General features: G+C 44.0%; 1 protein-coding gene across 2 annotated transcripts; it reads right to left on the bottom strand.

The window, feature by feature from the left end:
- Nucleotides 1–1,608: 1,608 nt before the first annotated feature.
- Nucleotides 1,609–4,654, bottom strand: LOC128244816 (monocarboxylate transporter 1-like). Of its 2 annotated transcripts, none has more exons than XR_008262993.1 (5): nucleotides 4,525–4,654; nucleotides 4,241–4,419; nucleotides 3,912–4,055; nucleotides 2,521–3,368; nucleotides 1,609–1,872 (listed from the first exon to the last, which is right to left on the bottom strand). XR_008262993.1 is itself a non-coding variant. In XM_052962907.1 (5 exons), exons 2-5 carry the CDS (start codon nucleotides 4,338–4,340, stop codon nucleotides 1,649–1,651), a joined length of 1,266 nt encoding a protein of 421 aa, XP_052818867.1. In that variant the 5' UTR covers nucleotides 4,341–4,419; nucleotides 4,525–4,654; the 3' UTR covers nucleotides 1,609–1,648. The 2 variants fall into 2 exon arrangements, 1 of the variants encoding a protein (XP_052818867.1); XM_052962907.1 differs by having other exon boundaries at nucleotides 2,521–3,318.
- Between the last annotated feature and the right edge of the window lie 11,480 nt (nucleotides 4,655–16,134).

Here is a 16,134-nt window from a genome sequence, read left to right as displayed (position 1 = left end):
TACGATGGCAAACTATAGGGACGATGGCAAACTATAGGTACGATGGCAAACTATAGGGACGATGACAAACTATAGGGACGATGGCAAACTATAGGGACGATGGCAAACTATAGGTACGATGGCAAACTATAGGGACGATGGCAAACTATATGGACGATGGCAAACTATAGGGTCGATGGCAAACTATAGGTACGATGGCAAACTATAGGGACGATGGCAAACTATAGGTACGATGGCAAACTGTAGGGACGATGACAAACTATAGGTACGATGGCAAACTATAGAGACGATGGCAAACTATAGGGACGATGGCAAACTATAGGGACGATGACAAACTATAGGGACGATGGCAAACTATAGGGACGATGGCAAACTATATGGACGATGGCAAACTATAGGTACGATGGCAAACTATAGGGACGATGACAAACTATAGGGACGATGGCAAACTATAGGGACGATGGCAAACTATAGGGACGATGGCAAACTATAGGGACGATGGCAAACTATAGGTACGATGGCAAACTATATGGACGATGACAAACTATATGTACGATGGCAAACTATAGGGACGATGACAAACTATAGGGACGATGGCAAACTATATGGACGATGACAAACTATATGTACGATGGCAAACTATAGGGACGATGACAAACTATAGGGACGATGGCAAACTATATGGACGATGACAAACTATATGGATGATGACAAACTATATGGACGATGGCAAACTATAGGGTCGATGGCAAACTATAGGTACGATGGCAAACTATAGGTACGATGGCAAACTATATGGACGATGGCAAACTATAGGTACGATGGCAAACTATAGGGACGATGACAAACTATAGGGACGATGGCAAACTATAGGGACGATGGCAAACTATAGGGACGATGGCAAACTATAGGGACGATGGCAAACTATATGGACGATGGCAAACTATAGGTACGATGGCAAACTATAGAGACGATGGCAAACTATAGGGCCTATGACAAACTATAGGGACGATGACAAACTATAGGGACGATGGCAAACTATAGGGACGATGACAAACTATAGGTACGATGACAAACTATAGGGACGATGGCAAACTCTAGGGACGATGACAAACTATAGGTACGATGACAAACTATAGGGCCTATGACAAACTATAGGGCCTATGACAAAGTATAGGGCCTATGACAAACTATAGGGACGATGGCAAACTATAGGGACGATGACAAACTATAGGGACGGTGGCAAACTATAGGGACGATGACAAACTATAGGTACGATGACAAACTATAGAAACGATGTCAAACTATAGGGCCTATGACAAACTATAGGGACGATGGCAAACTATAGAGACGATGGCAAACTATAGGAACGATGGCAAACTATAGGGACGATGGCAAAAATATAGGGACGATGGCAAACTATAGGACCGATAGCAAACTATAGGGATTGCTGGCAAAAATATATGGACGATGACCACTGGAGGTAAGTTCGATATAAATGTAATATTTGACCAAACTAACAGTTCGTTTTTTAATGGCAAAACAAAAATCATACTTTTTCTAAAGAAAAGGTAATGAAGAGAGTAATGAACTCTTAAATACATCAAACGTTTATTGGTACAAGCAAGGTCATTTGAAAATCAAATCGTTACAAAACATCGATGTTAGTGGTAGCAAGTCCAGTATCCAAGGCAACAGCTGACGTTATAGGTTGCGTTTCGACAGTATATACATGGATAGTGTTCATGTCTTCAGAAGATTTTCTTCTTCTGCACACAAATGCCAATACATACAAGGCCAAACCAACTATATTGAGGGAAATTGACGCGTACAAAACAGGATAATAATCCATCGTTACATCCCGAATATGAGCTGAAAGTGAACAAACATGTCATGATAAAAGTACACATAATCATTCAATCTAAAACGGTAATAAAAAAGAAGAGTTACAAATAACATTAATCGAATCAAAGGGCGTGATGTTCACATTTGAATCATTAAAGATGCACTCTTACTCCTAAGACAGATGTAGGACATTTAATGCATGAATTGTTTTAATTTAAACAAAAGGATTAAACATATGAAAAGGGTTCTTATAAAGAATACCATGTCTATTTTAAAAGAACGGCGCAGAAAACACGTTTATTCTACCTTTTGAGACGATAGTTGATCACTTAATAACAATAAATTTAACTCTCAAAATTCGTTTACTATTTGTGCGTTTTAAGCTATTAAATACAGGCTAACAATCTTGTAAACAGGAATTATTTTTCCATAAATGCATTATTTCGTAATAACTTTAAGGTTAATAACTCAAAATGTACGTTTGTTATCATACGTGTGTATTGATTTAAAAATGTTTTGCGTAAATGATATGGAAAACACTTAGCGTAGCACACCCAACTTGCTTACTGTTTCATCGTTATTTAAATGCAGAGCACGTCAGCAAACAGATTTAAAGATTATTTCGAATAGTTGTTATACATTCATTTAACATCAGAGTAAATGGTTTAATCATACCAAACAGAGGTGCAGTTCCTATTGACGCAAGTCCATTGCAAGTTATCACAATGCTTGAAGCAAAGGACAAGTGCTTCTTTTCCATATGTTTGAGAGAGATCATTATCGTGGATATTACAGCTCCAAGTTGCAATTCGATTAGTGCGTTTCCAGCTAGATACCCTGTGCGGGTTGTGTATACAGTTATTACAATATACCCTCCAATTCCCGAAACTGTGGCTCCAGCAAGAATAAATGAGTAACTTATACTGCAGCAACGAACCTGCTTCAAAACTCCTGGCAAGAAACCGGCAATTATAATAGCAAGGTTCAGAAAATTAAAAACAAAGATTCCATCCAAGTCAGACAAAGATTTCCATCTAGCGATGTCCATTTGAAGAGAAAAAACAGTTCCATTTATAACTCCAATGATAATGCATGTGGCAAACACATTTAACATAAATTCCACGATAAGCACTTGTTTCATTTCCATTACAAATGTAGTAAGTACTCTCCGCAAAAGGTTTTTCTTTTTCTCATCGGGGTTGGGTTCTTGATCGCCCTGTGGGTTTGCGTTGCAACTTTCCCTGCGAAGTATAAACGGTAACACACTCGAAGAAAGAAAGAAGAGACCAACAGACAAGAAACAGTGCTGTACTCCGTATGTTTCGGTGACCCATTTCATAAAAAAGGGATAACAGATTCCAGCAACACCAGTCCCAGTAGCCAGAATTGCAATGCTGAGACTCCTTTGTCTTCCAACGAAAGCCAAACCCACCGCGGTATAGGCGAAAACATTCGTACATGAAAATCCGATGCCTAGATATAGAGAGAATAGAATATCGTTTGTCTCTTGCACAATTGCCGATCTGTAATTTAAATACTTGTATACATATTACACGACAGGTTTTCGTCAGCAATGCATGAATAGTTTAGAATGATAGTATAGAATGAAACATCTACGTTTGTATATATTCCGTTATGCACCAGTCAATTGTAACCAGCCCCGCCACTCCCCCCCCCCCCTCCCAGGTCCGGGGATATACCGGGGATAGCCGGGGAAAAGGGCCTTGTTTATTACTTTCCAGGTGGCCCCGCAGGGCCAGATGACCGCGGTGGTTTTGTCATAGCGCCAAATTTAGCGGAGATTGGGCCTTATATAGAGTCTCTGGGGTGCGGGGGCATTTGGCCGGGGTTTAACCATCAGTTGGTCCCCGCAAGGCGGGGATTTTACCCGGGGTTGACTGAACCGAAAGTCAAAGTCCCCGCTATTCCCCGGACCTGTGGGGGGGCGTGGTTACAATTGACTGGTGCATTAAGGTTTGCTGTCAAGTTTTATAGATGTCATCATTATACGCTAGAATATAGTATTTGAAGTTGAAAAATCCATATATATATATTCAAATTCTTACCTCCTATAATGCCGATACAAATGTAAAGCTGCCACAATTCGGTAGCAAAATATGCTAGAATGAATCCCACAGGACAAAAGAGAAGTGGAACAAATGATAATTTAAAGAGCCCAAATCTCTTTATCAGCTGTCCAAATATAATACCTATTAATATAAAATAATCATTCGATGTACTCATGTATATTTTTAAAGAATTAATAAATAAAATGGTAATTATAAAGTCAACAACATTGGTTTATGAAAATAAATCAAGTCATGAAAAAAATGATGATTTACGAATATAAGAAAGAAAATACAATATTTTAACGGATAATTGTCAGCCATTTTACCTGATGAAAGGAGCACAGTTGTGGTAATTGACTGTACAAGGACGGTATCTTTCCTATTCCGCTGGAACTTATCTGACAGGTAAGGAAACAGAACTCCCATGGAAAAGCAGAAACCGATCTGCGTAGAATATTGCACATAGATAATGAATAGAAGTAGTCATCTGGTCTTCCATCCATTCCTGTATAAATTTCAAACACAATTCAATAAGACTATATTATGTATCCTCTTATTTATGAATGCTTTTTACAACATGATTTTTCAGAATAAAATTGTTTACACTTACAAACTACTTGAGTCCATCCTCAACGAAGTAATGATTCAGGTCTGACGAAGTATCTCTTCACGATGAAATTTTGATCATTAAAGTTTTACTGGATGCATGCAGATTTGTTCATTTGCGTAGGTTAAATGGCAAAACGGATTTCATGTAATATGATTTTTTTATAGCCAAATTGTGTTATTTCACGTATTTGAATATGACCTTTTGGATAATGAAATTCAAACTGAGTCAATCAACTTTCAATTCCGTTGAGTACTAACGCTTTTCGGCAAAAAAACATTTTATATGATACTATTCTATAATTGTTAAAAAGGTTTTTATTTAATCTTGTTGATGATGATTTATCATTGTTAATACAAGCACGTTATCTGCACAATGAAACTATTTTACTCAATGGCGACTCTTTAGAATGCGAACGAATCACTTCAACCTAATGCTGCATTTATATAGAGAGCGATTCTTTATTTCCTCCAATCTGAAGGGAAATGACAAATTAAAAATCAGAATATGATACAAAGAAACATATATATCAAAACGCTACATGAACTTTATACAATTTTATTTTATATCAGGTAAGAAGGATAAATATACATAATAATACGATACAGTGTGATAACCACACATCTATACCAGTATTTAACAAGCGTGGATGAAACAGTTTTATAATACATTTCTTCGTTCTACGACATTAAGCGTTCATGAAATTTATACTTTCATATAAACAATCATTTCTTGTTCATATTTTGAATTTACACCATCCTTTGCCGAAAAAAATCTAAACGCTGAAAAGCGAAAGTCTAGGTATTATTCACGGAAATTATACGTTGATTGTATTCATACATGACCTTTGAAAGCCTTAATTCTAACTGTGTCATCTAGTGTTAGCAGCGATGAAGCAGTTGTAATCCATAAATCCTATCGGAAATTCTCGGCCTTTATCCATCGAAAACAACCTCGGGTGTATATGGGCGCATTACAATGTCAGACATCTTACATCTTAAATACGCTGTAAGTAGATCGCGTAGTAATTTCAAATTAGCAGTTCAACTTTATGACTTTACTCTAAGGAATCTTAATTATTTATTCACTTCACTGGCAATCATTTTTAACTTAGCTATACACGAACAATACTGGGACCTAGGACTTGGCTATCCTTCTCAGACCCCTCGAAATTTTTTATCTGGCAATCTGGTGCATTCTGTGCGGTCTGAGGTGCTTTGTTGAGTACTGGAAACTGGACAGATTTAGTATCACGTAGTCAAGTTCGCATACTGCAACTTTGGCTGTTTTTTCTTTTATTTATTTATTGGAAGAACCATGTGGATTCAGCCGCGTACTCGCGTATAAGTAGCTACGCGCCTGCCATTGGAAATTGTACTATGTATCCATTTAGAAGCGGTCTGAATCAAAGTGACTCGCTCATGGTTTGTAAATTGCATTTTTTTAATTACGAAATTAAGTGTGGCAAATCAAAATACCAAAAGACGGAACCCTTGAGCAAATGTTGGTATTTGCTCAAATATCGTCTTTAAAGACCACAATTTGCATTAGCGTTTATAACGCGATTGAAACTTTAATACGGCTGTGGTGTTGCGTGATTGGTTGATTAACATTATCACGTGATGTTGTCAAGGTATCCATAACATGTCAACATATCCACTGTTGTAGTTAAAATCCCGGTGGCCGTGTGGACTAGCCGCCTGATATCTATTTCTTTTAATGACTACAAGCGTGGGTTCGAACACCAGTAAAATCGAAATCCTTTCTTATGCAATAATTGTATTTTTTCTGCAGTTTCGATATCATAGAGTAAACTAATAATAAAATAAGTGTTTTCAGATGCATTACCGGAAAAGCTAATTTTTGGTCGATAAACATGAGCGAGTCACTGAAACCTTGGTTTTATAGAAATTCTTGGTTGTATTGTTGAAACCGTATGATAATGGATCAGTTTAACTGTGTTACACATACATGTGCACACAACCTTGTGCAATAATTGCGAGACTCGAACTGCCAGATCTCGCTGTTTATAGTCGTATGACAGGTAGGCGCTTAATAATTACACGCCTGATACAACAATATGCTAAAGTAAATAAAACAACAACACAAAGGCTATGACAACAACAATACCATGTCTATGACAACAACAACAACGAGACTATGACAACAACAACATATCAAGTCAACGACAACAGCAACTTGACACCAAGGCTATGAAAACAACAACACCAAGGCTTTTGCCACTACGTTGACACTAATGCTTTGACGTAAACGAAACGAAGGCCTGACAAGGCTATAACAAAAACAACAGCAAGGCTACGACAACAACACCAAGGCAACTACAAAAAAAACACCAAGGCTTTGACAAAAACAACACCAATGATATTTCAACAACAAAAACACCAAGGCTATGATAACAATGCCACGGAGTATATGACAACAACAACACAAAGGCTATGACAACAACAACAACAACAACAACACCAAGGCTATGACAACAACAACAACAATGGTATGACAACAACAACACCAATGCTACGATAACAACAACACCATTGCTATTTCAACAATAACACCAAGGCCATGACAACAACGACTTCTAGGTTATGACATCAACAACATCAAGATTATGACAACAACAACACCAAGGCCATGACAACAACAACACCAAGGCTAAGACAACAACAACGATATAAAGGCCACAACAACAACACCAAGGCTATGACAACAACAGCAACAATGCCATGACAACAACAACAACACCAAGGCTAAGACAACAACAACGATATAAAGGCCACAACAACAACACCAAGGCTATGACAACAACAACAACAATGCCATGACAACAACAACACCAATGCCATGACAACAACAACACCAAGGCTAAGACAACAACAACAGCAACAATGCCATGACAACAACAACACCAAGGCTAAGACAACAACAACGATATAAAGGCCACAACAACAACACCAAGGCTATGACAACAACAGCAACAAGGCTATGACAACAACAACAACAATGCCATGACAACAACAACACCAAGGCTAAGACAACAACAACGATATATAGGTCACAACAACAACACCAAGGCTATGACAACAACAGCAACAAGACTATGACAACAATGCAACGGAGTATATGACAAAAACAACACAAAGGCTATGACAACAACAACAACAACACCAAAGCTATGACAACAACAAAAACAACAATGCTATGGCAACAACAACACCAAGGCCATGACAACAACAACAACAACAACAACAACAATGTTATAAGAACAAAGACACCAAGGCTAAGACAACAACAACGATATTAAGGTCATAACAACAACACCAAGGCTATGACAACAACATTAACAAGGCTATGACAACATCAACACCAAGGCCATGATAACAACGCGACCAAGGCCATGACAGCAACGATACCATGGCTATGACAACAACGACACCAAGGCTATGACAACAGCAACACCCAAGGATATGACGACAACGGGACCAAGTCCATGACAACAACGACACTAAAAATGTGACACCAACAACACCAAAGCTATAACAACAGCAACACCAATTATATGACAACAACACCACCAAGGCTATAACAACAACAACAGCAACAACAACAACAAAACCAATGCTATGACAACAACAAGACAAAGGCTATGACAACAACAACACCAAGGCTATAACAACAACAACAACAACAACACCAAGGCTATAACAACAACAACAACAACAACAACAATGCTATGACAACAACAAGACAAAGGCTATGACAACAACAACACCAAGGTTATGGCAACAACAACACAATGGATATAACAACAATGACACCAAGTCTACGACAACAATAACACCAAGGCCTGTGACAACAACGACACCAAGGCTATGACAACAACGGGACCAAGGCTATGACAACAACGACACCAAGGCTATGACAACAACGGGACCAAGGCTATGACAACAACGACACCAAGGCTATGACAACAACGGGACCAAGGCTATGACAACAACGACACCAAGGCTATGACAACAACGACACCAAGGCTATGACAACAACGGGACCAAGGCTATGACAACAACGGGACCAAGGCTATGACAACAACGGGACCAAGGCTATGACAACAACGGGACCAAGGCTATGACAACAACGGGACCAAGGTCATGACAACAACGGGACCAAGGCTATGACAACAACGGGACCAAGGCTATGACAACAACGGGACCAAGGCTATGACAACAACGGGACCAAGGCTATGACAACAACGACACCAAGGCTATGACAACAACGACACCAAGGCTATGACAACAACGGGACCAAGGCTATGACAACAACGACACCAAGGCTATGACAACAACGGGACCAAGGCTATGACAACAACGGGACCAAGGCTATGACAACAACGGGACCAAGGCTATGACAACAACGGGACCAAGGCTATGACAACAACGACACCAAGGCCATGACAACAACGGGACCAAGGCTATGACAACAACGACACCAAGGCTATGACAACAACGGGACCAAGGTCATGACAACAACGGGACCAAGGTCATGACAACAACAACACCAAGGTCATGACAACAACGGGACCAAGGTCATGACAACAACAACACCAAGGTCATGACAACAACGGGACCAAGGCTATGACAACAACGACACCAAGGCTATGACAACAACGGGACCAAGGCTATGACAACAACGACACCAAGGCTATGACAACAACGACACCAAGGCTATGACAACAACGGGACCAAGGCTATGACAACAACGACACCAAGGCTATGACAACAACGGGACCAAGGCTATGACAACAACGGGACCAAGGCTATGACAACAACGGGACCAAGGCTATGACAACAACGGGACCAAGGCTATGACAACAACGACACCAAGGCCATGACAACAACGGGACCAAGGCTATGACAACAACGACACCAAGGCTATGACAACAACGGGACCAAGGTCATGACAACAACGGGACCAAGGTCATGACAACAACAACACCAAGGTCATGACAACAACGGGACCAAGGTCATGACAACAACGGGACCAAGGCCATGACAACAACGACACCAAGGTCATGACAACAACGGGACCAAGGTCATGACAACAACGGGACCAAGGTCATGACAACAACGGGACCAAGGTCATGACAACAACGGGACCAAGGCTATGACAACAACGGGACCAAGGCTATATGACAACAACGACACCAAGGTCATGACAACAACGGGACCAAGGTCATGACAACAACGGGACCAAGGTCATGACAACAACGGGACCAAGGTCATGACAACAACGGGACCAAGGTCATGACAACAACGGGACCAAGGTCATGACAACAACGGGACCAAGGCCATGACAACAACGGGACCAAGGTCATGACAACAACGGGACCAAGGTCATGACAACAACAACACCAAGGCTATGACAACAACGGGACCAAGGCTATGACAACAACGGGACCAAGGCTATGACAACAACGGGACCAAGGTCATGACAACAACGGGACCAAGGCTATGACAACAACGGGACCAAGGTCATGACAACAACGGGACCAAGGCTATGACAACAACGGGACCAAGGTCATGACAACAACGGGACCAAGGTCATGACAACAACGGGACCAAGGTCATGACAACAACGGGACCAAGGTCATGACAACAACGGGACCAAGGTCATGACAACAACGGGACCAAGGCTATATGACAACAACGACACCAAGGTCATGACAACAACGACACCAAGGCCATGACAACAACGGGACCAAGGCTATGAAAACAACGACACCAAGGCTATGACAACAACGGGACCAAGGTCATGACAACAACGGGACCAAGGTCATGACAACAACGACACCAAGGCCATGACAACAACGACACCAAGGCTATGACAACAACGACACCAAGGCTATGACAACAACGGGACCAAGGTCATGACAACAACGGGACCAAGGTCATGACAACAACAACACCAAGGTCATGACAACAACGGGACCAAGGTCATGACAACAACAACACCAAGGTCATGACAACAACGGGACCAAGGTCATGACAACAACAACACCAAGGTCATGACAACAACGGGACCAAGGCTATGACAACAACGGGACCAAGGCCATGACAACAACGACACCAAGGCTATGACAACAACGACACCAAGGCTATGACAACAACGGGACCAAGGCTATGACAACAACGACACCAAGGCTATGACAACAACGGGACCAAGGCCATGACAACAACGGGACCAAGGTCATGACAACAACGGGACCAAGGTCATGACAACAACGACACCAAGGCTATGACAACAACGGGACCAAGGCTATGACAACAACGGGACCAAGGTCATGACAACAACAACACCAAGGTCATGACAACAACGACACCAAGGCCATGACAACAACGGGACCAAGGTCATGACAACAACGGGACCAAGGTCATGACAACAACGACACCAAGGCTATGACAACAACGGGACCAAGGCTATGACAACAACGGGACCAAGGTCATGACAACAACAACACCAAGGTCATGACAACAACGACACCAAGGCCATGACAACAACGGGACCAAGGTCATGACAACAACGGGACCAAGGTCATGACAACAACGGGACCAAGGTCATGACAACAACGGGACCAAGGCTATGACAACAACGGGACCAAGGTCATGACAACAACAACACCAAGGTCATGACAACAACGACACCAAGGCTATGACAACAACGACACCAAGGCCATGACAACAACGGGACCAAGGTCATGACAACAACGGGACCAAGGTCATGACAACAACGACACCAAGGTCATGACAACAACGGGACCAAGGCTATGACAACAACAACACCAAGGTCATGACAACAACGACACCAAGGCTATGACAACAACGACACCAAGGCCATGACAACAACGGGACCAAGGTCATGACAACAACGGGACCAAGGTCATGACAACAACGACACCAAGGTCATGACAACAACGGGACCAAGGTCATGACAACAACAACACCAAGGTCATGACAACAACGACACCAAGGCTATGACAACAACGGGACCAAGGCTATGACAACAACGGGACCAAGGTCATGACAACAACGACACCAAGGCTATGACAACAACGGGACCAAGGCTATGACAACAACGACACCAAGGCTATGACAACAACGGGACCAAGGTCATGACAACAACGGGACCAAGGCTATGACAACAACGACACCAAGGCTATGACAACAACGGGACCAAGGCTATGACAACAACGACACCAAGGCTATGACAACAACGGGACCAAGGTCATGACAACAACGGGATCAAGGTCATGACAACAACGACACCAAGGCTATGACAACAACGACACCAAGGCTATGACAACAACGGGACCAAGGTCATGACAACAACAACGGGACCAAGGCCATGACAACAACGACACCAAGGCTATGACAACAACGGGACCAAGGTCATGACAACAACGGGACCAAGGTCATGACAACAATGACACCAAGGCTATGACAACAACGGGACCAAGGCTATGACAACAACGACACCAATGCTATGACAACAACGGGACCAAGGGGTCATGACAACAACGACACCAAGGTCATGACAACAACGAGACCAAGGTCATGACAACAACGGGACCAAGGTCATGACAACAACGACACCAAGGCTATGACAACAACGGGACCAAGGTCATGACAACAACGGGACCAAGGTCATGACAACAACGACACCAAGGCTATGACAACAACGGGACCAAGGCCATGACAACAACGGGACCAAGGCTATGACAACAACGACACCAAGGCCATGACAACAACGGGACCAAGGCCATGACAACAACGGGACCAAGGCCATGACAACAACGGGACCAAGGTCATGACAACAACGGGACCAAGGCCATGACAACAACGGGACCAAGGCCATGACAACAACGGGACCAAGGTCATGACAACAACGGGACCAAGGCCATGACAACAACGGGACCAAGGTCATGACAACAACGGGACCAAGGCCATGACAACAACGGGACCAAGGCCATGACAACAACGGGACCAAGGTCATGACAACAACGGGACCAAGGCCATGACAACAACGGGACCAAGGTCATGACAACAACGGGACCAAGGTCATGACAACAACGGGACCAAGGTCATGACAACAACGGGACCAAGGTCATGACAACAACGGGACCAAGGTCATGACAACAACGGGACCAAGGTCATGACAACAACGGGACCAAGGTCATGACAACAACGGGACCAAGGCCATGACAACAACGACACCAAGGCTATGACAACAACAGGACCAAGGCCATGACAACCACGGGACCAAGGCCATGACAACAACGACACCAAGGCTATGACAACAACGGGACCAAGGCTATGACAACAACGACACCAAGGCTATGACAACAACGGGACCAAGGTCATGACAACAACGGGACCAAGGCCATGACAACAACGGGACCAAGGCCATGACAACAACGGGACCAAGGTCATGACAACAACGGGACCAAGGCTATATGACAACAACGACACCAAGGCTATGACAACAACGGGACCAAGGCTATGACAACAACGGGACCAAGGTCATGACAACAACGGGACCAAGGCTATATGACAACAACGACACCAAGGCTATGACAACAACGGGACCAAGGCCATGACAACAACGGGACCAAGGCTATGAAAACAACGGGACCAAGGCCATGACAACAACGACACCAAGGCCATGACAACAACGGGACCAAGGCTATGACAACAACGGGACCAAGGTCATGACAACAACGGGACCAAGGTCATGACAACAACAACACCAAGGTCATGACAACAACGACACCAAGGCCATGACAACAACGGGACCAAGGCTATGACAACAACGACACCAAGGCCATGACAACAACGGGACCAAGGCCATGACAACCACGGGACCAAGGCCATGACAACAACGGGACCAAGGCTATATGACAACAACGACACCAAGGCTATGACAACAACGGGACCAAGGCTATGACAACAACGACACCAAGGCTATGACAACAACGACACCAAGGCTATGACAACAACGGGACCAAGGTCATGACAACAACGGGATCAAGGTCATGACAACAACGACACCAAGGCTATGACAACAACGACACCAAGGCTATGACAACAACGGGACCAAGGTCATGACAACAACAACGGGACCAAGGCCATGACAACAACGACACCAAGGCTATGACAACAACGGGACCAAGGCTATGACAACAACGGGACCAAGGTCATGACAACAACGGGACCAAGGTCATGACAACAACAACACCAAGGTCATGACAACAACGACACCAAGGCCATGACAACAACGACACCAAGGCTATGACAACAACGACACCAAGGCCATGACAACAACGGGACCAAGGCCATGACAACCACGGGACCAAGGCCATGACAACAACGGGACCAAGGCTATATGACAACAACGACACCAAGGCTATGACAACAACGGGACCAAGGCTATGACAACAACGACACCAAGGCTATGACAACAACGACACCAAGGCTATGACAACAACGGGACCAAGGTCATGACAACAACGGGATCAAGGTCATGACAACAACGACACCAAGGCTATGACAACAACGACACCAAGGCTATGACAACAACGGGACCAAGGTCATGACAACAACAACGGGACCAAGGCCATGACAACAACGACACCAAGGCTATGACAACAACGGGACCAAGGTCATGACAACAACGGGACCAAGGTCATGACAACAATGACACCAAGGCTATGACAACAACGGGACCAAGGCTATGACAACAACGACACCAATGCTATGACAACAACGGGACCAAGGGGTCATGACAACAACGACACCAAGGTCATGACAACAACGAGACCAAGGTCATGACAACAACGGGACCAAGGTCATGACAACAACGACACCAAGGCTATGACAACAACGGGACCAAGGTCATGACAACAACGGGACCAAGGTCATGACAACAACGACACCAAGGCTATGACAACAACGGGACCAAGGCCATGACAACAACGGGACCAAGGCTATGACAACAACGACACCAAGGCCATGACAACAACGGGACCAAGGCCATGACAACAACGGGACCAAGGCCATGACAACAACGGGACCAAGGTCATGACAACAACGGGACCAAGGCCATGACAACAACGGGACCAAGGCCATGACAACAACGGGACCAAGGTCATGACAACAACGGGACCAAGGCCATGACAACAACGGGACCAAGGTCATGACAACAACGGGACCAAGGTCATGACAACAACGGGACCAAGGTCATGACAACAACGGGACCAAGGCCATGACAACAACGACACCAAGGCTATGACAACAACGGGACCAAGGTCATGACAACAACGGGACCAAGGCCATGACAACAACGGGACCAAGGCCATGACAACAACGGGACCAAGGTCATGACAACAACGGGACCAAGGCTATATGACAACAACGACACCAAGGCTATGACAACAACGGGACCAAGGCTATGACAACAACGGGACCAAGGTCATGACAACAACGGGACCAAGGCTATATGACAACAACGACACCAAGGCTATGACAACAACGGGACCAAGGCCATGACAACAACGGGACCAAGGCTATGAAAACAACGGGACCAAGGCCATGACAACAACGACACCAAGGCCATGACAACAACGGGACCAAGGCTATGACAACAACGACACCAAGGCCATGACAACAACGGGACCAAGGCCATGACAACCACGGGACCAAGGCCATGACAACAACGGGACCAAGGCTATATGACAACAACGACACCAAGGCTATGACAACAACGGGACCAAGGCTATGACAACAACGACACCAAGGCTATGACAACAACGACACCAAGGCCATGACAACAACGGGACCAAGGCCATGACAACAACGGGACCAAGGCCATGACAACAACGGGACCAAGGCTATATGACAACAACGACACCAAGGCTATGACAACAACGGGACCAAGGCTATGACAACAACGACACCAAGGCTATGACAACAACAGGACCAAGGCCATGACAACCACGGGACCAAGGCCATGACAACAACGACACCAAGGCTATGACAACAACGGGACCAAGGCTATGACAACAACGACACCAAGGCTATGACAACAACGGGACCAAGGCCATGGCAACAACGGGACCAAGGCCATGACAACGACGACACCAAGGCTATGACAACAACGACACCAAGGCTATGACACAAACGACACCAAGGCCATGACAACAACAACACCAAGGCAATGACAACAACGACACCAAGGATATGACAACAACGGGAGAAAATCCATGACAACATCGACACTAAAGATGTGACACCAACAACACCAAAGCTATAACAACAGCAACACCAAAAGCAGATACACTTCAGAAAATGATGATATTTGCTCTAATATCGTCTTGTTTATAACGCTTATGGTCACCTGAAATCTTTGTTGTCCCGGGATTGGTCGATTGACACGTCACGTGATGTTATCAATGTATTGTTAGAGCTGCACTATCAAAGATTGAATGTTTTGACAACTTTTTTTTTATTTTTGTCTTGAAACAAGATAAGACTGCTGACAAAAAAT

The sequence above is a fragment of the Mya arenaria genome, chromosome 8, assembly GCF_026914265.1.
Source record: "Mya arenaria isolate MELC-2E11 chromosome 8, ASM2691426v1".
Lineage (NCBI taxonomy): Eukaryota > Metazoa > Mollusca > Bivalvia > Myida > Myidae > Mya > Mya arenaria.
Note: the sequence above shows the minus strand (reverse complement) of the source record. Positions and strands in the feature narration are given on the sequence as shown.